This window comes from Terrapene carolina, unplaced genomic scaffold, assembly GCF_002925995.2.
Source record: "Terrapene carolina triunguis isolate 2854851 unplaced genomic scaffold, T_m_triunguis-2.0 Scaffold96, whole genome shotgun sequence".
Taxonomy (NCBI): Eukaryota; Metazoa; Chordata; order Testudines; family Emydidae; genus Terrapene; species Terrapene triunguis.
In genome coordinates this window covers 40,328,162-40,355,015 of record NW_020664447.1, presented here as the reverse complement: position 1 = coordinate 40,355,015, position 26,854 = coordinate 40,328,162, and the positions used below count along the sequence as shown (strand labels likewise).

The 26,854-nt window shown below is 41.5% G+C and overlaps 1 protein-coding gene across 1 annotated transcript in view; it reads right to left on the bottom strand.

Annotated features, from left to right (window-relative positions):
* Nucleotides 1-19,903, bottom strand: part of LOC112104913 (cytosolic phospholipase A2 epsilon-like) — a 43,743-nt gene extending 23,840 nt beyond the window's left edge. Inside the window, exons 1-4 of the mRNA XM_024197513.1 lie at nucleotides 19,877-19,903; nucleotides 17,442-17,517; nucleotides 1,724-1,860; nucleotides 292-423 (exon numbers count right to left, since the gene is read on the bottom strand). Coding sequence (XP_024053281.1) covers nucleotides 292-423; nucleotides 1,724-1,860; nucleotides 17,442-17,517; nucleotides 19,877-19,903 — 372 coding nt within the window. The remainder of the gene's footprint in view (nucleotides 1-291; nucleotides 424-1,723; nucleotides 1,861-17,441; nucleotides 17,518-19,876) is intronic.
* Between the last annotated feature and the right edge of the window lie 6,951 nt (nucleotides 19,904-26,854).

Genomic DNA, 26,854 nt, shown 5'->3' with positions numbered 1-26,854 from the left:
AGCCTTGCTATGAAGATCAGCAATAAGACAGACTTGGTCAACAGTGTCAAATTCACACCAACGTCCTTTGAAAAACTGTGTGAAGGTGCTTGCCCACACTTTAATTTTAAATACAGAAACAATGTTGAGGTGTCTTACAATGAAGTAAGCTGAGAAGTTGATATGGGGAGATGGCTAATACCGTAAGTACACAGCAAGGAAAAAGCAAGTTCTGTATTACGAACATTTATGAGGAAAACTGAGACAAGTGTAAACTTCTTATCAAGTTCTGCATTTGATTTCAATCCTCACCTGTGGATTCACCTGAAAGTTCAGCCGAACTGTTTCTCCAAGTTGGATTTTAGATAAATCAAAGAAAACAGTGAGGAGATGGTCATCTGGGGTGTGATCATCTTCATCACAGACTTTCAGCTCCAGGATGTTCTAGAAACAAAAGTAAAATAATGCGTAAAAGTATAGGAAGCAGAAGTTCCAGCCCTCACATGTGGGGAAATGAGCTGCAGAATTAAAAGGTGAGTGATAAAATGAGACAGAGAAAACAGGAAAGGGGATGTTTGGCAGTGACCCAACTGTGAATAAGTATATTTAAAGTCTAAACAAAATATTGCTTTGTTGCCCACCCAGTTTTAGTGTCAAAAGCTAGAAGTGTGGTCAAATAATACTTAGCTGCCTATACATGAATTAAGACATGCAACCTCTACTGAGTCGGCTCAAAGATTTATCTACAGTAATCCCTGCTATCCAAAAAACTCTATTCTTATTCCCTCTGTGAGAAAGAAATGGAAGATGTAATGTTATATATTATACATATTATGGTAACCATTATATGGTCATTGCCAAGTATATCCATCCCAAGTACTATAGTGGGACAGGGAAATTACTGTTAAACTCCTGGTGATTACAGGATCAATCCATATTCATTTATTTCCAGTAATCCACACTGCAGGTCAGCTGGTGGTTATTTTTGTACCCAATAATGTAATAGCATATAATATAAAAGGAATTAGTATAATTACTGCCTAATTATATACGCCCTATGTTCCCTCCTATTATGAGATGAAGAGGAGAACAAAACTGCACAAAAATGTGTGATGGGGCTGTGCAGAGGGGAAAATAGTTACCCTAAATATTCTCCTCTTCTGCAAACAACGTGAGGCTTGCTAACCAGTTTGGAAGTGTAATTCAATTTGCCATCCGCGAGCAATGGTAGGTAGGTGGAGATACATGTCCTCACATCTTGTACACAAAGGTATAAAAAACTCTCTAGTGGCAGCAAAGCATCTGAGTAGAAATGTGACATCTTGTGCAATACTAGTTGCTGCTCAATTGTGTCCACCCATCTTTTCCAGTATAACCAGCCCTTCCACATTATTCTGTTTGGTGTTCATGTACTACATGGGTTGTAGTGTGCACAGTTCACCAGCCTAGACCTTACAACTCAGCATCCAGGTTGGGCGGAGGGGTTTCCTACCTTGAGGCTGCGGCATGCAGCTAGGATACAAAGCAGCACTTTCATTGCTGTGAAAAGTCTAATTTTACTATTTCAGAAATTGTAAGAGTACGAGTGTCATTTGAGGAGTTTTGCCTCTGGTATTTTTATCGTCTAGGAAGAAAGGAGTTTGTAGAATGCAGGGTGCAGAAAACTTGAACAACCTGACACAGTCTGCTTGGCAGGACTAGAGATCTACCAGCCCCTGACAGCAAGTTGTTCACAGTGTCTTACCTTGACCTGACTCTGAATCCTGAAGTGGAAGGTTTCATTCCACACTGGATTTTTGGAGTTGACGACAGTTTTGGTCCGGGCCTTTTTGACTGAAGCAGTTGGTAGCCATAGGCTCACATAACAATCAGACTGGGTTACTGTGTAAGAAAGGTACAGATTAAATGGCAATGAAGTAATCTACTATATGTAGTATTAACTTATTTACCAAATTTAGTCTATGTCTACATGGAGATAGAGAGAATTCAGTACACTACGGTAGCTGATCTTCCATCATGTCTGTCCAGTATGGCGCCCATTGCCCCAACCAATTTTCTTTTTTATCAAAACTATTAGCATTTTTAATTATTGGAAAAATAATGAATAAACTAAAACCTGTTCAAAATGCAGAGCTATATTGTACTCTCTACAAAGGAGACAGAGAATCCGTTTTTATGCTTTGCATTATTTGGGGCTTCAAGGCTGAATCCCCACTCTGTCACTCCGAGTGCAGAAGGTAGAGGCCCCCAAGGATTCTAAAAATTAATACTGGCCACTCCAGGCTTGTATTAAACTCCCAAGGTTACAGCTTTTCCCTGACCTTGGCTTGGTAAATGCTGCCACCACCCAAATGCAAAAAAAAAAAAAACTTGGACCCAGGAAGGAGCACTTGGGAATTCCTCCCTGTGGGGTACCCTCAAGCCCTTTCACACACACCCTCTGGGGAACAGCTGAGAAAGAAAACAAAGGAAATCAGCTGTTGCCACCAGCTAATCAAACAACATATGCACAAACCTCTTAGGACATCAAAAACCCAATCTTGTTCTTAAAAAAGGTAAATTTTATTAAAAACAAAAAGAAAGGAAATACATCTGGTACTTAGGCTTTTTGCTAGATCTTAAAAAAAAACAATTACAAAAATTAAGCATCAAGATAGCTCTCTTGAGGTTCATCTTAAAGGTTACAAGCAAAACAAAAGCATCTGGGGTTAGCACAAAGGAGATCCACAAGCCAAAATAAAGAAATAAACCTAATCGCGTCTATTTAAACATGGCCTGTCCAATGATTTTTTCTTGGTATGGAAGATGAATTTTATACCTGGTTCAAACCTTACACAGCATTCATGCTTATAGCATTTCTGCTCCATGTCTCCTTCTCCGGAGAACAGACAGACAAAGGGAAAGCTTCTTTCCAAATTTTAAAAAGTTCTACTTTCCCATTGGCTCTTTTGGTCAGGTGCCCACTCCCTTTTCTTTACCTGGGGGACTTTTAACCCTTTACAGGTAAAGCAAGCAGAGAACAGCTACCAAGAGGGATTTTACAACTAACTGGCTTGCTAGGTGTCCATCAAAGGGAGCTATCCCTCCCCCACTTCATTTATCACAGGGGCTTCAGAAAGGGTTAATAGTCTACAAATCATTATGTATCAGAAAAGATCTGCCCTGAACTGATCAAGGAACCATCTAGTGTTTGGCTCTCACTCTGAAGGAGAAAGGAGGGTATAAAGATCCTCTTTTCTTGAACCAGCCACATGGCAGGATTTCTCCCTAGTGCTTACCAGAACTGGGAGGAAATGCCTTGGCAGCATGGTCATATATGCACCATGCCCCCACTCCACAAAAAAATGTGCTCTGCTCTCTAAGGGGGTGCTCATCTTGTCAGCCAGCTAGCATATTTTCTGCTGTCAGCAGTGTGCACTACTCGGGGGTACATTCTGTTCCTAATCAAAGAAATAGCAGGTACATTTGGCAGTACACTTCACTAGCCCCCCTCTGCAACCATACGATGCATGAACAGTGCCACTACCACCATTCCCCTAAAATCAGGGCAAGATTGCGACTAAGAATCTCCCAATGCCAACTGGCAAGAGGATTACAAAAATATCCTGGCCCTGGTACGTACATTCTCATGCATCAACAAATATCATGAGAGAGCTTAAATGAAAGCCAGGGTCACATTGGTCATTAATATTGCTGTAAAATGTAAGGAGTTATGTATGTATATGGAAAATATGTTCCTAAAGTCTGTTTCAGGGCATAGTTGACAAACAGGTTTCCTGCTGGACAAAAGAGGTGTATTCACTTGTCTCTGTTGACATGTAAATCAAGTCTTGTAAGCCAACAAAATGGAAGCTCCATTTACATACAAAGTCAACAGGGGGATGTGAAATCAACAGGGAGGCAGTACACCAGAGAATAGGCTGCAGGGGGTTATTTGATTCTGGGTACAAACAATGAACTCTAGGGGGAAATGAGGAGAAGGCAAGGAAGACACCACTTTATCCTGTACCTAGGACGTAATCAGGCAGTCCAATTAGAAATGGGATCACAAGCTGCCCTGGTTGAAATGCTGCAAAGGTCATTTGGGGTGAGATAAACTTCTTTGATAGGAGGCTAGCCTGTTAAGTTTAGTCTCTAGAAATCGTATTATGATTTTGTTTGATACATAACCTTTTGTTGCACTTTGCACGTGGCTTTATTAATCTTCATCTTGTTGATTTCAGACCAATTCTCTAATTTGTCAAGGTTCTTTTGAATTCTAATCCTATCCTCCAAAGTGCTTACAACCACTCCCAGCTTGGTGTCATCTGCAAATTGTATAAGCTTACTCTCCACTCCATTATCCAAGTCATTAATGAAAATATTGAATAGTACCTGATCCAGGAAAGATGCCTGGGGGAGCCCACTAGATGTTTTCTTCTAAGCTGAACTTCATCAGGCCCTGCTGATTTGAATACATTTAATTTATCTAAATATTTTGTAACCTCGTCTTTCTCTATTTTGGTTTCCATACTTTCCCCCTGGTTGTTAATATTATGTGTTAAGTATCTGGTTCACAATTAACTTTTTTAGTGTAGACTGAAGCAAAATAGGCATTAAACATTTCATGCTTCCTAATGTCATCTGCTATTAGCATTTCTTCTCTGCTAAGTAGAGGACTTACACTTCCCTTCACCTTTCGCCTGTACCTCTCTGGTGCAAAGAGAATTCTAAAAAAATGTGCTAATGTCTCAACAGTTTGATGCCTATTCTTAATCCAAAATGCTTTACCTTTGCCTTCCACTATTTTATGTCTGGAAAAATCAGTCCTTCTTCCAAAATCAAAGACGACAGCATATGCTATATGCCTTCAACCACTGAATAGTGTCCATACAGGCAGCACACCTAATACTGTAGAAGGCTACTGCAGTACTATATTACCTAAGCAAGGACTGTTTCATGCCTGTCAAAGGCATCAGAATTGTTTTGGATGCTTAGTGCTGGGTGCAGGAACCTGTTGCTTTTTTGGGCGGGGGCGGTATTTGGAGGAATGGCTGGTGTTGTGTGTTGAGGTGGCTTTTCCTCTTCCTCTGCCCCTGTCTGCCTGGATAGTGCAGTGAAGCTCTGAGATGGTGCAGTGTGACCCAGTGGGTGAGCCCTTATGGCCCACTTGAGGGTCACAGCCCATAGGCTGGGAAGAACTGATCTATAGTTTTGTTGTGAATCAGCTGAGCATTGGTAGGTCAGCAGAGGGAAGTTTGGTGAGTCTATTGATGGTAACTCTACAGTTGCTCTTTTCTCCCTGCTCAGGGAGGCGATGGGTGGCCAACAGGGGAGAATCCAGGGCAGTTGGGAGAAGTGCATCACAGAGGCAGGATTTCTGGGGCTGTTGGCAGGAGCAAAACATTTCAAGATAGTTGGAGGGTGTTATTGGAACCTACCAAGGTTCTACAACCCAAAGAGCTGTGACAGCTGAAGCCTGTATAGGGCTTGCCTGGGTTGGGGTACACCCAGGATGGTACCAGGGATGGTCAGACTTTGCATTGTTACTCACTGAGGGGGAAAGGATTAAGTTTACTCTCAGGGCAGACTAAGGGCAGAGCTATACTACAGACCTATGTCAGTATAACTACATCACTCAACTGCATCATAACATCTTAACATAGCATCTTAACCTCCCATGTAAACAGCACTATGTTGGCAGGAGAGCTTCTCCCCCTAACATAGCTACCATCTCTTGGGGAGGTGGATTAACTATGCCAGCAGGAGAGCTCTCTCCCATGTGCATAGGAGCATCTTTACTTAAGTGCTACACTGATGCAATGTTTTTAGTGTAGACCAGCCCCAAGAGTCTCCATGTCTGGATGAAATGAACAGAGTCATTAAGGAACTGCTTGAAACTGATCCAGATCAACAGGGTGTCCAGAGAGACAATGCAAACTCCAAATGACTCATGAATTGACACACTCAGCAGGGAAGCTGAGCAGAGACCCCAGCTCGAGAACAAAGGATTGAGAGGTGTGAGATGGGGCAATAAGAGTGGGCTCTGGAAGAACCATGCAGCTCTCCCCTGGAACTAATGAAATCAGAGAGAGACAGAGCCTGAAAATGGAACTCGCTACAGCTTGGCTGATGAATTGTGGCTTGACCATAATGGACTATGCTTTAAGCTTTATTTCTCTATAAGGCTACCATAAGGACTTTTAGTGCTGTGGTCCAGTTGACTAATAAATCCTACTCTGTTTTGAAAACACTGCTTGGGTGTTGCTGCAAATACCTAGGGTTCATTAGTCCCTGAAGACTGTCTAAGTCACCACTAGGAACTTATCGCAGTCGCAGTTGCTGAGTGTGAAGCAGGAGTGCTGAAGTCCACTCAGTCTAGGAGGCAGGGTGTGCCCTACCCTAAAGGAAGGTTGAGACCCCTTGGGGATCTGCCACACTGAAGGGGTGGCTCCAAGAGATTGTTTAGAAGCTTGGGCATAACACTGATCCTATGGATCTGTGACAACAGCATAGACAGCTTATCCGCTTTTGTTTCAAGAGTAGAAGATGACTGGTTTAGCAAGACAAAGAATCCAATTCTAGATGGATAGAGCTTTCCACAGGTTGGCAAGGAAATGCGTTAGTGCTTGGTATGGTAATTGTGACTGATTCCTGCTCCTTTTGCTTGCTGAGTATCCTCTTTTCTTACTAATACATCTGGCTTCACAACTTTCTGCACTGGGAACTCGTCAAACTGATGTATTTGCTTCTGTAGGGTCTGTCAGAATGGAGAAGGCCCTTTTCAGGACAGCTTTGAATCTTTACCTCTGCCTGCTCTTCATTTTTTACAAAAATTTTAAAAATACTATAGAATAGACCTGGTCAACGTATTTTGCCCAAGTTTTGAATTTTTGGGGGGGAAAATTACCATGCCATAAGCTGGCCAAAAAAACCAGCAACCAAAAAACCCCACCAAAGTCATTGCAATTTTTAACATTCTTGAACAGTTTGACTGTGTAACATTTGCCTTGGGAACCTGCTGCCCTAGGGATGAGTCTAAGTCAGCAAAAGTACACTTTTATAAGCAAAGTTTTATTACGGTTTGCGTAATTTCATTGTTTGCAATTTTATCTTGTCATGTGATTTCCATATGAGCCCAAAAGTGCAGCTGATGAAATTTATAAAACTCTTTGCTATGCGAGTGAAAATGTGCCTAAGTGTCAAAGCAGCAGAGTAAAATGAGGGTGCTCTTTTGCATGACATTGTGTTGGTTTCAGTCTGGTTGTTTTAATTAGAGATGGGCTGACGCCACAACCTTCACATCTGGATTTGAATTTGCCCAAAAGTCAGGGGTATTTGGTGTGGGGTTTTGCTTCAGTCAGTTATAGAATTATAGGCTAGCTATGAAATTTGGCTTCAGAACTGAGCTCCTTTATAGCTGAGGGATGTTCAGATCCGGGATTTCATTATGGGATGATTTCTAGCACTACGCTGCTATATCGGATCATTCCCGAGCACTTTAGCTTCTTCAGGAGTGATGAGGTCTCTCTCTCTCTACCTGGTAAAAGAATTAAAATTATTTTTTGATTGGGTTTATTTGCACAGCACTTTGCAAATATGACTTTGGCCCTTTTCACCATCATGACCTCCCAGGTCTTTTTGTAAAAGCAGCTGTATGCATGACACAATCTAAGGGAAGTTATATATGGATAAGAATAATCCTGTGGCAAAATTATACCCAAGTGTGAATGCACTTTGTTTCAGGCAATAGGACACAAAGGATAAATGTGAATCATAGGATTACACCACCCATTGTGCCCCACCCCTAAAACTGTATGAAGTGTACCCTAAAAAATGAAGGTCTATTACTAATGTATGACTAGCCAGCGAAAACTGCTGCAAGTGGCATGGAGAAAATGGGTCCTCAGTGCAAATCACTATATAGTGTTTATGAAACTATTTGGAAAACTTTTCCATTTGAAATACACACCTACTCAAACATTTAAGCTACAGTACAATGGACACACCCAAATCTGGATATGCTGTGTCTTGTCTTGTCCCATTTGGTTTTGCTTGTGCCTTTACACTGTACATTCTATGGGTAGCCCTGACCTTGGGAATCACAAAGTCAATGGTTTTACTCTTCCTTTCCTCAATATCTGGAACTTGGAAGTGACAAAGCTATCTCGGGTCTGTTTGGTTGTTTGATTTTTGTTTGCTGCCCTTTCCCTCATACAGATAGACAGGAAAGTGTAAACCCATTGCTAAGGTTTAGCATTTCTGCGTAAGACTCCTGAATTCTAAACCCTGCTCTGATTCCCTCTGTGACTCTTAGTCAAGTCATGTAACCTTTCTGCCTCAGTTCCCCATCTGTAAAATGGGAAGAATAATGTTTATCTCTCTTCCCCATCGGGGATGGAGGAGGTTGTGATGATGAATATGTCCGTGCTTTAAAATCTCACACATAACCACCACCTCCTCCAATGGTCCTAGTAACTCCCATACCAAGAAAAACTTTTTTAAATATTGGAAACAGCACAGATGTTCCAGCACAAGTAGCTAAGCTCCTTACACCCTGCAGCAGGAGACGTGGAAGGGACGGGGGGAAGCTGCTCTTGCCCCCTTTTTAATATAAAATGAGACATTTCATTTCTGAGTGACCCAACGGATCACTTCATTGACCCTCCCCAAAATTCTCAGACCAGCCTTGTGTACAGTGGTTTGATCACGCTTGGAGTTTGTGGAGAGCAACATATTGATTCACAGACCCACCCAAAAATATTTAGGAGCAGAGTCCTGTTATCTGTGTGGTCTTTACAGGCTATTGTACAGTACTGTGCATGTCTACAGCTTTGTATTCATGATACATAATAGTAATTACATATAATTAAGACAAGGGTCAGGAGATCTAGGTTCTATTCTTAGCTCTACCACAGTCCCTCTGGGTGAATTTAGACAAGTCACTAAACCTCTTTTTATTTCATTTCCCATCTGTAAAATATATCTCATAATACTTCCTAGGAGTGTCGCGAGGCTTAATTCATTCATGTTTGTGAGGTACTTTGAGGTCCTCAGGTGGAAGGCACTATAGAAATGCCAAGAATTGCTGTTATTACATTTTCTGCATAGCTTTCTTTTGTATTCTACCATGCTAGATACATGTACTCACCAAAATGAAAAATCACTCAGTACTCACTTATTCACTCAGCTCTAATCATGGTATATCCAGTCCCTAAAAGTGTGTATGATGTGTCAGCCCTAGGATCAGTGTTGGGCAATATACTGGAAAAAGTAGAGTAGCATGCATATATAGGATCCAGGCCACTTTATTAGGCTATTAAACAAGTTACTAATTATCTTTGGTATAGAAGCAGGGTTGGGTCTTAATTGCACGGTACCATCAGAGATCATTACAGCTACATGATCCAAGTCTGAAAATACCACGGCCGCACCGACACACATTGCTCAAGACAATAATACCGATACCAGAGCAAGGAACCAAGTTTGATGTCCCCATAATAGGTATCACACAGAAACATACCTCATCAAACAAATCATGATAAATAATAGTACTTGGCACTTTTATATCTTTCATTTGAGGATCTCAAAGCACTTGACATGGTAGGTCAACAAACCCCCTTTTTACAGATGGGGAACCCGAGGCAGAGTCATGAATAGAAACCAGGCTTCCAAGCTTCCATATGTTCCTGCGAGCAGATATCTGTGCAATGTCATAACACCTCAAGCACAGCATGCACCACAGGAAACAATGTATACCACTTTGGAATCTTATGTTTTTATAACACAACAACAGTTTATATGACCAGCATGTAAACTGGAAAAAAAAAATCAAACATTGGAGGCCATATTTCTTCAAAGTTTTCCAGTCACTCTGTAATTTTAAATTGGAGGTGATTCAGCTGCTGGTCTAGACATGTGATGGTTACAATCATGGCAACACATTATTATTATTTCAGAGTGGTAGCTGTGTTAGTCTGTATCAGCAAAAACAACAAGGAGTCCTCTAAGGTGCCACAAGGACTCCTCGTTGTTTTTATTATTATTGGTGATCTTAGGCAATAATGTATTGCACATTGTATGAACCAGTACATAATGGTGGACAGCAGGACATTCCCACAGTATGGGATGGATCAAGTGAAATTATAACGTGTATATATATTTCCATTTAATCTTCCATAGTGCTAATTTGCATGGATGCTATAAATAAGCAAATAGTGAATGTGCCTAAACACCCCAAAGTCAACCATCAGACACAAAGAGAATGGTGCACCCAGCCTCTAATCAAGATCATGTGCCATTGTAAAACCACTTGCTTTAAAACCAGATCAATTTTATTGTGTCCAGATTACCACATTCTCACCCTCTTCCTGCTCCTAATCCCATGTGATCAATGAGCTGATGGAGAAATATTGAAATGTTAGTGATTTGCTGTATAAGTGATGTGCTTACTACTTGTGGTTGCACAAACCCACAGTGTCCAAAGTTCACTGCCCTAGGATGATTCAAACAGCATGACAGACAGCTGCGTCTTTATACTACACAACTTTGTGTGCTGTGCATAAGAGCTGATTGTTAATCCTATGGCTAATATGGTGGGGAACCATTCGAGGAGCAACAATGTGTGCCAGTGCATGCCATTAGTACGGAATCGTAGAAATATTGGGCTGGAAGGGACTTGGAGAATTCCTCAAGTCCAGCCCCCAGCGCTGAGTCAGGACCAAGTAAACCAAAACCATCCATGACAGATGTTTGCATAGGCACCGACTCCGTGGGTGCTCCGGGGCTGAAGCACCCATGGGGAAAAATTGGTGGGTGCTCTGCACCCACCGGCATCTCCCCTGCCCCAGCTCACCTCTGCTCTGCCTCCTCCCCTGAGCATGCTGCATCCTCACTTCTCCTCCCAGCGCGTGCCGCCGCGAAACAGCTGCTTCGCAGCGGCACGCACTGGGAGGGAGCAGGAGGAGGGGGAACATGGCGTGCTCTGGGAAGAGACAGGGTGGGGGATTTGGGAGGGGGTGGAGTTGGGGCGGGGACTTTGGGGAAGGGGTTGGAATGGGGGCAGGGCAGGGGTGGGAGGGGTTGGGACAGGGGTGGAGTCAGGTCGGAGCCGGAGGCGAGCACCCACCAATGCTGGGAAAAGTTGGCGCCTATGGGTGTTTGTCTAGACTGTTCTTCAAAAATCTCCCATGATGGGCATTCACAACCTCCCATGGAAGCCCATTCCAGAAACCCTTAGAAAGTTTTTCCTAATATCTAACCTAAATCTCCCTTGCTGCAGATTTAGCACATTATTTTTTGTTCTACCTTCAGGGAACATGGAGAACAACTGATCACGGTCATCTTTATAACAGCCCTTAACGTATTTGAAGACTTATTAGGCCTTCTTTTTTCAGGACTAAACATGCTCGGTTTTTTTAACCTTTCTGCATAGGTCAGGTTTTCTAAACTTTTTATCATTTTCGTTATTCTCCTCTGGACTTTCTCCAATTTGTCCACATCTTTCTTAAAGTATGGTACCCAGAACTGGACACAGTACTCCAGTCAAGGTATCATCACTGCCGATTAGTACTTTCCATGTCTTACATAAGACGCTCCTTTTAATACACTCCAAGATAATATTAGCTTTTTTTTTTTTTTTGTAACTGCACCATATTGTTGTCTCATATTCAATTTGTGATCCACTATAAATCCCGGATTCTTTCCAGCAGTACTACGGCCTAGTCAGTTGTTCCCCATTCTGTAGCTGTGCCCCTCATTTTTCCTTCCTAACTTTCTGTTCTCCAAAATGTAGCAATCCCACCCAGTTTGGTGTCATCTACAGATTTTATAAGCACACTCTCCATTCCATTATACAAGTCATTAATAAAAATATTGAATAGTGCTAGTCCCAGGGCAGATCCCTACAAGCCCCCAACAGATAGGCCCTGCCAGTCTGACAGCAAACCACTGATAACTATTCTTTGAGTATGGTCTTTCAAGCAGTTGTGCACCCACCTGATAATAATTTCTCTAAACCATATATCCCTAGCTTGCTTATGAGTATGTCATCTCGGACTCTGTCAAAAGCCTTACTAAAATCAGGATATATCATCTCTACTGCTTCCCCCCGCCTCCCATCCACTAGGTCAGTAACCTTGTCAAAGAAGAAAATTAGGTTGGTTTGGTATGATTTGTTCTTGACAAATCTATGCTGGCTATTCCTTATAAACCTGTTGCCCTCTAGGTGCTTACAAACTGATTGTTCAGTAATTTGTTCCAGTATCTTTTCAGTGTCAAAGTTGGGCTGACTAGTCTATAATTCCCTGGTTCTTTTTTGTTCCCCTTTTAAAAGATTTGTACTAATATGCCAGTATATCTATGTATTGTTTATCATACTGCCAGTAATCAGGTCTCTGATTTTCCTGAACACTAACACCACTGGCAATAACAGCAGTGGTGTTTTTGTGATATTTCCTGGGCAATGTTTACAGTGAGGTGTGGAAGGTCAGTGAGTCTGATAAGGATTAAAATAATCTGCATTCGTATCTAGTTATAAGCAACCAAGCCCCAGACATGGTCTAAAACGAGTTGTATGGCTGTAATGTGGAAGTAGAGAGTATCTAGGGCACAGACAATGGGCCAAATTCACAGATGGCCAATGGTGTTGTCAGTTATATATTGGTAAACAGATGCAAATTGGTATAAATAGGTGTAGCTTACTTACTAATGGGACAGTGGAGGGTGAGGAGGAGTAGCAAGAGAGGGTATGAAGATGCAAGATAAAAAGTCTTTAAATAAAGACTTCAAATTGTCTTGGACAAAAACTCTTCCATGCCGAATGAACGCTCACTAAAACAACCATAAAGAAATAGTGATGATAACTGCAATGTATCTACTTGGTGGGAGTTGCTAGTGAGATATTGAGGGAGTGGTGGTAGGAAAGGCCTTATTTAACATCTTCATTAATAATCTGGAAGAAGGAGTAATCAGATGATATTATATTGGGAGGCGTTCTAAACACCAGCTGAGACAGATAAATGATACAAAGAGATTAGAAACCTGAGCTGAAAATAACAAAATGAGGTTCATTATGGAAAAATGCAGAGTAAAATACCTGCAGAAAAATAACCTTAAATACAGATATTCAGTGGGAGAAAATAGGCTGGAAAGCTCTGATGGATAAAGCCAACTGTGGGTGATAATAGACTGAACAGGAGAAGTAGCAGTCCCTCACTGTCTGGCTCTTGAGCAATGACCTCTGGAATAGCCTGTTCACTTCTGGGCACCACATTTCCCAAAAGATACCAACAAACTGAAGGGTGTTCCGAGAAGAGGAACAAAAATGGAGAAAGGGGGCAAGGACTGATTTATGAAGAATGATTTAAAAAGCTATGTACATACAGGTTGGTTCAGCAATAAGTAAGATAGATGTTCTATCTACAAGTATCCATAGGAGAGAGAATTACTTATAGTCATACACCAGGATTTGACTTGGACTAATGAGATGAAACTAAGAGAAGAAAATGTAATCTCAATATTAGGAAAGTGACACTATGGAGAAATCTCCCATGGACAGTGGTGGAGGCTCATCCTTCCAGAATGTCAAAACTAGACCAAACAAAACACTAGGGAAAGGTACTGTAGGCAGATGACTTGGTGATCTAATGAAGTCTTCCATCTTTCTATGATTCTATGAAAACTGGTGAGGCTTGTGTTATTTTACACCTTCCTATTAAGTTACTTATCCAGCTACACCCTTCCCTTTTGTTTCTTCACAGCATAAGTTACACCCAGCTGCCAACATGTAATTTACACCACCCTTTGTTACCTCTGAATTTGGCCCAAAGGGCTTAAACATTTTTTTTAAAAGACAGACATTTTAGTTAAAACTTGTTCAATTATAATATTCTACCAATTTTTATGTATTTCATGGGGGCAGTTGTATTTTTGTCATAAGAGATCCCGTTAGTACATACAAATTAGATGCAGTGAATTACAGAGAACAAATATTACTGAAATTAAACAGCAGTCATTTAGGCCCTGATCCTGCAGCTTGATCCATGCAGGTGAACCCATGTATTTAGTAGGAGCCCCAAGACCTTCAACAAGGCTCTGCACAGGGTCCGTCCTCATTGTTTTAGTTGCAAGATTGGGGCTCAATACAGAAATACTTCATAGAGGATTTTTTCAGGGCAATGTTTGTAGTATTGAGTACTAGGGATGGTGAGTGAGGAGTTCTGCGAATGTGGGCATGGAAGTCAGAATCACAAGTGCCACCATTTTTACTGTCCACATTTCAACCCTGTGGATTAGTCACTTTTACTCACTCATCAGTAAGCACAGATTATCTGCAACTCCTACTTGCAAAATGCTCTCAATTAATCTCAAAACATCCTGAATCAGATACCAAAGGATGGCAAACCAATTTGTTTACAGCAGTAGCTTCCTGCATATTAATATCTGCCTCAGAAGGGGTGATGCACTTTGTTTTCAAAACTTTGTTTCTTTTCCTTCTTGATCTTTTGCACCTTGGAATTTTTTCTCTGGGAGCCTGGTGTTCACCATATGAAGGATGTACCCAGTCCACCAAAGCTCTCCTTTCACAAGCATTGTTTCAATGTTGTTTGTGCAACTTCTCATTATTCATGATTTTATCTTGCCACTTTGTGTGAATAATAGCTTAGAGGTGTTGTTGATGAAATGCTTTCAGCATTTATTTGCAGGCAATAACTTGTCTATGTTTCACAGAGTAAGGTAGAAAGGCTGCAACATGGTAAACACACCTTTTGTCCAATACTGTTTCGGTTCCAGACTCCAGATTGCATTCTGTTATAGTGTGAATATGCCTTTTATATTCAAGCAATGACTTTAACAGGCAGCATGATCTAATAGAATAAGTATAGGACTGGGAACTTGGAACTTCTGACTTCTAATCCTGGCTCTTCCACTGCCTAGTCCTTTATCCAAAGATCTTCTTGAATTAGGAAGGGTAGTAATCCAATTGTAGGCAACTCCCACAAAAAAAGAAAATCAAATGCGAGGAAAGGATAAAGAGCATTGGCTTCCCTCCCTGAAGACATTTACAGAAAGAAAAGGAAAAGAGCTGGTGAAGGAATATGGTAAAGTCAATTTCAGGCAAGTGGCCAGGGCCCATTAGAGGGGAATTGTGTGGTGATAAGGACCCAGAATTAGCTTGACAGGGTGAGATATTCTTCAGGCCCATAGGCCATTTCAATCTCCTCAAACAGAATTGAGATGAGGGAGGAACCTCCTTTTCTGCTCTGGGAGAGGTCCTGAAGGCTTCTATTCAGACTCCTGCACTGGGCCATTGGGAGAAGGGGCCTGGGCACTAACTTAGGAGTCCTCTCCCTTTACACTCAGCAACAGGAAAGGGATCTTTAGGTAAAATTTCATGTTCCCGATTACTTCACTCCCCTTCCACAGTGAGAGGGGAATCAGAAGGCTCTTCTTCACATCATTTGTCAGTGGGGAAGCCCATAGGGGACCCAAACAAAACACCAGTATCAGGAAACTAAAACTTCTGGATGGCTGCAATTCTGCTCATTTTATCTGAACCAAGGTAGTTCGGGCTGGTTCATGTAAAGGCATTTTGGTTTCAGCTTCTCTATTTAAAATAGATTCACGGATACAAGACAAATGACCACCTACTGTTTTCTGAAGAAGAGAGATCATCATTGTTCACAGCACTTTCTATTGTACTATGAATTTTATGTATTGTTTAAGAGTATCATTAAAGTACTAATTTGCATATCTATAACCTTCTGGGGCTTCTATGAGAGTAACTGGGAATAAAAACAATTAGCCAAGTGAGGGCTCAATTATGCCTTGAAGGCACAGACTGCATTGGGGGAAGGGCAGTGCCACACTGCCCAGTGGGAACTGCGGGAGGTAGTGTGTCTCCTAAAGAGACTGGTGCCTTTTCACTGCGGGTGACTAAAAAGTCCTGGAGATTGTCATTATGGACAGCAGAAACTGTCTCCTCAGGACATAAACAAGAAATGTATAAACAAATTTACACCAAGTGCTGGACTCTTTGAGAAAACACACAACACATGATACTGGAAGAAACGTGAAATTAAAGCTTGGCATTTTTCATTTAGTCATGTAACCTGTCTTAACCTATTTTGAGAAATGCAGCAGCTTCCATGATAGCAAGGTAAAGCACAAGATGCTGTTTTTATTAAAGCCGTAAGTAAAATTATTACTACACATTTGCAGTAAGAAAATCCCATAAGAGAACAGATGTGAATTAGATTTCTTTTCCTTCCCCTCTGGCATAGTATCATCTATTCTCTTTAAACTAAGGTTATCTCAGAGAGAGATAATGCCTCTGGGCAGAAACAACTATGTAGGGACCAGAAAGCTCTGCAAGGCTCCCCTCATTATTTTCCTCTGCATAATTTTGTCAAAGTTTGGGGTTTGCCCCCCTGAGGAAGATACTGGAGGTCTGACCCATACACCCCTGGGATCTACTGTGGGCACATATCTATCCACATGAAGGCCTTGTGCCCAGGGCCAGCACAACCCATTAGGCGACCTAGGCGGTCGACTAGGGCGCTACAATTTGGGGGGCGGCGACCGCGGCAGTATTTCGACGGTGGGACCTTCCGCCACCTCTGTGGGGGGCAGCATTTTGGGGCGGGACCTTCCGCTGCCTAGGGTGGCAGAAAAGCTGGCGGCGCTCCTGCTTGTGCCTCTGCATTGGCTTTGGATTCCGTGAAGCTCCACCTTGGCTTCCTGACATTGTGTGTCCTTGGAAGCCACAAAGCCAGGGACCCTGGGGCTGGTGCCTCTCCTTCTGACCCCCACCTTCCTTAAAAGGAGTTCCTCAGTCCAAAGAACTCTTCACAGAAAGGGAAATAATGCCTTTGGCTGTATTATATTTCACAGTACACAGGAGATGATGAACATCCCCCCTCTCGACTCATGAATCCCTAAACCTGCAGACACCACTCTGTGCTCTTCAGAGGAATGGGGGATGGGGAGGGACAGCACTGTGAGGGTGCTTGACCCTTCAAACATCTGCCTGGGGAGAGCCACACAGAGAAGTTCCTGTCAGTGCGTGGATCCTAAGGGCAGACTCTGGACTTTGGTTCTCTAGAGTATTCCAAGGTACTTTTGAATTTGACAGTGCTATATGGTTTCGGTGGGACAAGACACTCTGCCAAAGCTTCTTGTGTACAATGTGGTAATTGGATTTTAGAATTTCACTGACAAAGGCTCCTATAATATACAAGCATGCATCTGACGAAGTGAGTATTCACCCACGAGTACTCCAAAATGTCTGTTAGTCTATAAGGTGCCACAGGACTCTTTGTCGCATAATATACAATGTCCTCTAAGTGTACACCTGGGATCTAGGTACAGCATAGGGATTCCTCTTTTCTTTTTGGTAACCTCTATGGTGTTTATGTTGCTTAGTTATACAGCCAGTATTTTCACATCTCTGAGGAAGCTCTGGGAACTGGAGAGATACTCACGCAGGTCGGCCTTCCGCAGATTTTTCATTCTGATAACTTTTACACTGAGCAAGTTGCAAGGAGAGGGCTCCATCTGCTGAACAATGACAAACAAAGGACATGGAATGAACATACGCAGAGAGAGAAAAATAAACTCCAGAGTAAGCTGAGTCAGCTATTGTGTCCTCTTAAATATTTCGATACTAATCACCAAAGAGTTTCTGGATGAAATTCTTCCCTGTGACGTGTTCAGCTTCTTTCTCTGTGCAGGTTTATGGCCATGTAGATCTGTGCTGTGCCTGGAACCACTGGTCAAGCCTCCAATTTGCCCAGATTCTTCCCTGTTTTTTATTCTGGGTGAGCTAGGGGAGACTCCACTTTAGAGGTGTGAGGTTATTTATTATAACTTATTCCACTCACTAATAGTCAATAAAAAGAGCTGGGAAGAAGATTGTATTAACCAATCAATATGACAGGTGTGACTTAACATCTTATGATCCAATGACATGGAAATATATGGTGGCTCATAAATGTATTTTGTTTTATCAATACCAGTTAATATATATAAAATAAAGACAGCAGTTCCACTGATCTGTCCAAATTCAAAGGAAGTCATTTCGCATCCACCATAATTTTATTAAATTAAATTTCAGCAGACTCTATTACTAACTCACTGAACAGCATTCCTTTTGTTTGGGGTTTTATGTAATCATTCGCAGCTAATCTGGTGAATTCCACGCAGAAGCAGCATATTCTGTATAGGAATGAACAATATGTCTTTTCCTTATTAAATCTTAAGTGATATTTCAAATACACTCTATATGGAGCTACAACTGAAAACCACATGAAAATTTCAACTATTTGAAAAATCTGCTGCCTCTCTTTTAGTTGAACTTCTCCTAAGAAGCATATTGCATATCCTTCAGAGTCTGCAATGGCTGGCAATTCATACCTAGATGCAGCAATTCCAGGGACCTCCAAAGCTGAAAGCATTTTAATCTAAAGCTCTGATGCTAGGAGCTGTAAAAACTCTCATTCTCTGTGGATTGGCACAGAAGGGGGAACTGTAACACTCACTAACCAGTGGGCTATACACAAGTAGAGAATCTCCACAGAAACCATCACATTCTGACATGATGTGACTATTTTGCATATTGTACAGTCAACAGGAGATAATGAAGCAGGACAAAAAATGCTAATATCAATACTGTTGACATTCTGCACCAGAGCCTCAGCTGATTCAAATCACCATAACTCCACTGATTTCAATAAAGCTATGCCAACTCACACCCTCTGAGGATCTGGCCCAGAATATCAACAAAAGTGGGTCTCAAAGACTCAGACCCCTGTAGAACACAGGAAGTGAAACTGACATCTTTAGAATTCTCTCCCTCAGTATCCTTGGTTGGGCAACTTTTCCTTCAAAGAAGGAGCCAGAAAGAATATTTATCCTGGAAACATAGGGAAATCATTGGAAAACTGAAGGGCACTTAACAATCCTGTCAGGAATGTGAGACATAAGGCTGACTCGGGCAAAACTCTTATCTTGGGTAAGGATCAGAGAAACATGGCACATGTCCACAAGCATGGGGGGGTGGAGGGTAGGGTGTTCCGTAAATGAATTTCCTTTTAAAGGAATTAAGATAGAAAATAATAAAAGTTCCATGCTCCAATCCACACACACACAAAAAGAAGCAGAACTTCACAGTGAAGAAAGGATAGAGGAAGGGATTCAAAGCAGAAACAAAAGGACATTTCACCTATGAAGCAGGGAATGTTGCTATCACTAATTAATTATTCAACTTTTTGGTGATGAGCAAATTCAATCCCACCTTCCACCCCCACTAAAAACACATAAAAACCTAACCTAGTTTGTTCTCCTGGTACTTTTTGCATAAGATCAGTTTTTGTCTATCTACCTTTCACAATGGATTTCTTTGCATGCTTCATTTTGAAAGGAAGCAAGAGGAGGCAGTGGTAACATTTAAAAGGAAACATCTTTTCAGTTTCAGTTGTTGGTATAAATCATTATTGCAGGGTCATATGTGGACCCCCAAATTTAGAGGAGTTCATTACCCCTTAAGTGTTTTAACCTTTCCCACAGTTTCCCCTGTGTAACACCCCAGATGCATGAAAAATGGGGTCATTTTTGATTACATCATTTCTTATACTGTGCCCATCACCATGTCATCTGACTACCTATTTGACACAAAGTTACGGTATTAATTGATCAAGCTGGAGGTATAGAGCAAACAAAACCCATCCAAGTGCCTTCATTGCTATGAAAGATGGTGTGGTAGGACAAAGGCTTCTCACAGCTGTAGCTAGAGAACAAATAGCAAGTCTGCCTACTATAGATTGCTTCTGTAGTTAAGGCAGAACTCTGAAAACAGCACAAACTGCAGAAGCTGCCTGCACATCTGAATCTCAAATACTCTTATTTTGTTCTTTCTTACCTGGTACGAACTGGTAGATAACCCCATTGTGATCTTTGCTGCATTCAAGTCAGAGGCTAAAAGTGGTCCTTGAGCGTAGGTCGCAGAGCTGACAGTGGCTCCCAAAGCAGGTTTATACTCTTTAAACAGGTAGAAGTGAATGAGCAGGTGCTTTATAAACTGACTCAGAGCCCCACCCTTCCATGACTTCCAAAAATTAAGTAATTCCCGTCTCCTTTCTCTCATTAGGTGTGGGAACTGGAAAGATTTTCTTTGTAGGTTTAGTGATTGGGGGGAAGGGACAATACAGCAAAAGGGGCCCTATCCTTCCAATTTTGGGTGCATAGCATATAAATAATTAATTAGATTTTATATTTATATAACCCCTTTCATTATAAATGATGCCAGAGTGCTTTTCAAACTAAAAAAAAGCGGGGGGAGGTGAAATGTCATGATAGGGGGCCACTATAGACCACCACAAGTGGAGGGGGTGGACAATGAGGCATTTCTGGAAGAGAAAACAAAAATAACCAAAACACAAGACCTGGTAGTAATGGGGGACTCTAACTACACAGATATCTGTAGGAAAAATAATATGGCAAAACACAAAATGCCCAATAAGTTCTGATAATGTACTGGGAACAACTTCTTGTTTCAGAAGGTGCAGGAAGTAACCAGAGGGACAGCCATTTTAGACTTGATTCGACTAATAGGGAGGAATGCACTGAGAATCTGAAAGCTGAAGGCAATTTGGGTGAAAGTAATCATAAAATGATAAAATTCTTGATCCTAAAGAAAAGACGGAGGGAGAGCACCAGAATAAAGGCAATGGACTTCAAAAAAAGCAGACAAACTCAGAGAACTGGTAGGTAAGGTCCAATGAGAAGAAAATCTATGGGATAAAGGAGTTCAGAAGAGCTGGCAGCTTCTCAAGGAGACAATATTAAAGGTGTCAAGGTTCCTTCCCCACTCTGAACTTTAGGGTACAGATGTAGGGACCTGCATGAAAACCTCTAAGCTTCTTTACCAGCTTAGATCTGCTTTTGCTGCCACTACTCCCAATGTGCTAACTCCCTTCCCTGGGTAGCCTTGAGAGACTCCTCCACCAATTCCCTAGTGAACACTGATCCAAAACCCCTTGGATCTTAAAACAAGGAAAAATCAATTAGGTTCTTAAAAAGAAGGCTTTTAATTAAAGAAAGAAAGGTAAAAATCATCTCTGTAAAATCAGGATGGAAAATAACTTTACAGGGTAATCAAACTTAAAGAGCCCAGAGGAACCCCCTCTAGCCTTAGGTTCAAAGTTACAGGAAACAGAGATAAACACTCTAGCAAAAGGAACATTTACAAGTTGAGAATACAAAGATAAAACTAACACGCCTTGCCTGGCTGTTACTTACAAGTTTGAAATATGAGAGACTTGTTCAGAAAGATTTGGAGAGCATGGATTGATGTCTGGTCCCTCTTAGTCCCAAGAGCGAACAACCCCCAAAACGAAAGAGCACAAACAAAAGCCTTCCCCCCCACCAAGATTTGAAAGTATCTTGTCCCCTTATTGGTCCTTTGGGTCAGGTGTCAGCCAGGTTACCTGAGCTTCTTAACCCTTTACAGGTAAAAGGATTTTGGTATCTCTGGCCAGGAGGGATTATAGTATTGTACACAGGAGGGCTGTTACCCTTCCCTTTTAGTTATGACAAAAGGTATAACAGGAAACTATCCCACATAAAGTAGAAACATGGACAAAATGCTAAGGAAGAGTACAAAAGAATATAAGAAGCATGTAGGGACAAAATCAGAGAGGCTAAGGCACAGAAAGAGTTATACCTGGCAAGGGACATGAAAGGAAATAAGGAGAAGTTCTATTCAAAGAAAAATGTAGGTCCTCTACTTAGGGGGAAAGGAGAGCTAATAACTGGTGGCATTAAGAAGGCTGAGGTATTTAATGCCTATTTTTCTTCAGTCTTCACTAAAAAAGTAAGTTGTGACCAGATACTTAAGACAATTATTAACAGCAACAAGGGGGAAAGAGTACAAGCCAAAATAGAGAAAGAACAGGTTAAAGAATATTTAGATAAAGTCAGATGTAGGCAAGTCAGCAGGACCTGATGAAATTTACTCTAGTCTATGGTACAAAAGGAACTAGCTAAAGTAATCTCAGAACTGCTAGTGATTATCTTTGAGAACTTATGGGTGAGGTCCCAGAGGACTGGAGAAGGGCAAACTAACCTACCTACTTCTAAAACAGGGAACAAAAAGGAACCAGGGAACTATAGGCCAGTCAATCTCACTTCCAGATCTGGAAAGATATTGGAACAAATTATTAAACAATTAATTTGTAAGCACCTAGAGGTTAATAGGGTTATAAATAATAGGTTTGCCATGATTTGTTCTTGACAAATCCATGGTGGCTATCTAATTTCCTTCTTTGATAAGGTTACTGGGCTAATGGATAGGGAGGAAGTTGCAGACATGATCTATCTTGATTTTAGTAAGGCTTTTGACACAGTCCCGAGTGACTTTCTCTTAACCAAAATAGGGAAATATGGTCAAGGTGAAATAACTATAAGGTGAGGATAAAACAGGTTGGAAGACTATCTCAAAGAGTAGTTATCAATGGTTCGCTGTCAAATTGGAAGGGTGTATCTGGGGGGGGTCCTGCAGGGGTCTGTCCTGGGTCCAGTATGTAGTGTGAGGACAGAAACACAGAGACATGCTGTAAGCAGCAACTAGAGCACTTCCTAACGAAGACGTTCCTATTTTTATTAAGCTCCTCACTGCAACACATCTTTGTCTTCTCTGGTAATTGCGAAGGACTAGGAACTCTCTAACCACTCCACACCTCCCTTTCTTTATATTAACAGATTAAAACTTAATTGTACACCAATGGATATACACACAACAATTCGAAATAAACTTCAAATTCTTTAACACTATTTACACTACTATGTCCTTTTATCAACTGCATTTAAATAGTCTTGAACAGTATTCTAAAGACCAAGTCTTTGAGGGGAATCTGATCAGTCTTCTACACCATGTTCTCACTTCTCTTGGGTTTGTGCATGGAGTTCCTCACAGAGGGGGCTCACTTCCTGATAGAGTACCTGCAGGACCCAGATCCTCTTTTCATTGTGTTTGGGAAATATTGAAGATGAACCCAATTCCTCCAAAGAAATCCTCTTGGAGTCTCCACTAGGTAGGATCTGGGAGTTTCCACCAACTTCTGAACAGTTCCAAATGTCTGGGAGCTCTTGAGCCAAACTTTGTTCCCTGGTCTCAGTTCAGATGGTGCTTTTGTTCTGTGTGGAACACTGAAGTTTTGTTGTGGCAGAATTTTTATTTCAGCATCCTGTTTTCAAAATTCCTTCAGATCAGGCCATTTAGGTTTAAGCTGTATTGGCACCACATATAAAAGTGTCCTTAGTCATCTTCCTGTCAGAATTCTGTTGGAGATGGTCTAGACACAAGCAGCATTAACTGATATGATAGGGGTACTTTATTGGGGTCCACCACTGATTTTTGCAGAAGTCTTTTTAAAGTTTGCACTGCTCTCTCCACCTCCCTGTTGCTCTGTAGGTAATGTGGTCTACTAGTACAATGATCAAAATCAAAGTCCTAAGAAAACGCTAGGAATATTTCAGAGGTAAATTGAGGTGCATTATCAGATACGATAACTACAGAAATTCCATGTCTTGCAAATATTTTATTTAGTTTCTGTATGACTTGTGCTGATTAAGTCTGTGTAAGTAAAACCAATTCAATACATCTGGAGAAGTAACTAACTACAATAATGTATGTGTGTCCTTTCCAGAAAAACAAATCTGTGGTTTTACACTGCCAAGAATGTGCCGTCCTTTCAGAAGCAGGCCATCACCCATTTGAATGTCATTCTGGTCCTGTCGATATGGTAATAGGTCTCTTGGAAGTTGACTCCTTCACCCCCTCCCTCTTTGGCAGAGTTGAGTCAGTTTCTGGCAAGTATCATCCTTTAGTTGCTCATTTCTAATTTGCTGAAGGCAGCTGTCAATTCATGCTGGTATTGCTGCAACAACAAAGTAAACACAGACTGACATCTTTCTCTAAAGCCTTTGCTTCTTCCATTCATGTCTGAACTATTGGAGGTCTAAATAGAATGTCTACTGCTATGAGTGCTCTCCCTAGTACGCTCAATGTTCAAGGAAATTTCATCAGACGCAGTTGAAATCTTTGAATCCTAGGTGGAAGATCATCCAGCTTTTGAATCCAATAATGCCACTAAGGGCTTGTTTCTGTGTTAAAATTCCAGTCAGACAGACATGCAGTGAACCATTCACAGGCACAAGTGACGGCTACACCTTTCTTTTCCACTCAAGAATATAGCTGCCTGGTTTCTGTGAGGCTTCTCGATATGAACGCAACAGGTCTACTTGTGTGAGTACTGCTCCTGAACCCTGTAAAAATACGTCCACTGCTATCATTGTGGAATAGTTTAACAAATATTGTCCCAAAATAGATGGAGATGTCAGTACTTCTTTTATCTTATTAAATATGTTTTGTTGTGGACTAGCCCAGATCCACATATTGTGACCATTAAAGAAATATCTTAAGATTTCCTGGTAAGAATCTCACAAAATTATTTGTCATGCCCAGAAACATTTTTGGGTTCAGGTAAGGCAAGTAATGCTTTCAGTTTGCCTGAATCTGGCTGAAGTACCTGTTTGCTAATTATCACTCTGACAAATTTTATCTGCTCCTTTCCAAATTCACATTTCTCATTCAGAGTGAGGCCAGCTTGTTGGACGCATGTCAAAACTGCATGTAATCATTTTCCTCTCTCCCATATATCAACACATCATCTGCATAGCAAAGGATGCCAGGCAAACCTGACATGATCTGAGAGATTCTCTTTTGGAAATGTTCTGGTGCTGAAGACATGCCAAATGGAAGATGATTGAAACAGTACCTTCCAAACGGGGTGATGAACGTAGTTAATGATATAGATTCTTTAGCCAGAGTGATTTGCCAGAAGATGTTGTAGCATCTAACTTTGAGAAAATTTTGGCTTCTGGTAACTGAGTTAATGTCTGGTCAACTGTAGGAAGCACGTCTTTCTCTGTACATGCTTTTATTAAGTTGTGCAAGATCCACACAAATTTGGATTTTGCCGTGGTGCGTTGATATTACAACCATCCCTGCACACCAGTCAGTAGGTTCTCCTATCTGGGAAATAATCCCCATATCTTCCATTCTCTTTAATTTTTCTTTTACTTTCCCTAGCAAGGATATAGGGATGTAGCATGGGCTATGAGAGCAAAGGGAGTCACTGATGGAACCAGTTTTATTTTGTATTCTCCTGGCGGCTTTGCAAGGCCTGTGAAAAGGTGTGGCTACATCTCCAGTACAGCTTGTGGTGGTGGTGTTGTGTGTGGGTTTTGGTTGTTGTTTTGTTTTGTTTTTGCCATTAATGCTTTCCAGTTTCTCTGCTAGGTGTAGTCCTTGTATTGCTGGCAATCCTAGTACAGGAGTTGTTAGTCCTTGTATTACATATTATTTTCCACTTTCCCCACTCACCCTCCACTCTGCTAGTCTGGGTGGAGGGAGTCTCTTTTCTTTCCTTTATTCCTTTAGAGGAAGGGATTCACTCACTTCTGACACCATGTAGTGTGAGGATATAAACACAAAAGGCCATGCTTTAAGCAGCAACTATAAAACTTCCTAACCAGAAAATTACCACATTTATTAAGCACTTTTGGGAAATTGGCCTGGTTGGGGTTTTGTTATCTTTTGTTTTGGGAGGAGTGATGGTACACTCGTAACTCAAAATTAAATTAATCCAAAAATGTCAGATTTATTCTACATACTAAACTCCATCAGGGCTAGTGGACAGGACTGTTTACACTAAATTGGTGTGCAAAAAGTTATCTTATTAGAGGGGGTCTCTAAATGTATTAGAGCTTCCACAAGAGGTCTGGTGAATGTTACAAGCTCTTCCACATCTTTGATTTTTGACTCCTTTTGCCTTTAAGATTGTCTCAGTGAATTTTCTGAAAAAATCATGATTCCTCCCACCTTCATTTCCACCTGCCAACCTTGTAAGCTGCCAGCCGCCAGAGCTCTTCCTTTGAATTCTGGCTCCTGAAAGCTTCACCCTCCCATGCACTCCATCTGGAATCACTGCTCTCAGCCTCAGCAGGGACACCCTCACTGCCAAGGGGAAGTAAATGGTAGTCCCCCTGCCCTCTGCCCGTGTCAAGGCTGTATCCCCACTTTGAACTTTAGGGTACAAGAGTGGGGGCCTGCATGAGGACTCCTAAGCTTATCTACCAGCTTAGCTTTGGTCCACTGCCACCATCACAAGAACTCCCTCCCTGGGAAGCCTTGAGAAACCTTTCACCAATTCCCTGGTGAACACAGATCCAAACCCCCTTGGATCTTAAAACAAGGAGAAATTAACCATCCCCCCTCCTTCCTCCCACCCTCCTTTCACCAACTCCTGGTGAATACAGATCCAAACCCCCTTGGATCTTAAAACAAGGAGAAATCAATCTGGTTCTTAAAAAAGAAGGCTTTTAATTAAAGAAAAAGGTAAAAATCATCTCTGTAAAATCAGTATGGAAAATAACTTTACAGGGTAATCAAACTTAAAGAGCTCAGAGGACCCCCCTCTGTCTTAGGTTCAAAGTACAGCAAAACAAAGATAAACACTCTGGTAAAAGGTACATTTACAAGTTGAGAAAACAAAGTAAATCTAAGACGCCTTGCCTGTCTTTTTACTTACAAGTTTGAAATAGGAGAGACTTGTTTAGAAAGATGGGGAGAACCTGGATTGATGTCTGGTCCCTCTCAGTCCCAAGAGCGAACCACCCCTTAAAACAAAGAGCACACACAAAAGCCTTTCCCCCCCCAAGATTTGAAAGTATCTTGCCCCTTTATTGGTCCTTCGGGTCAGGTGTCAGCCAGGTTACCCGAGCCTCTTAACCCTTTACAGGTAAAAGGATTTGGAGTCTCTGTACACAGAGAGCT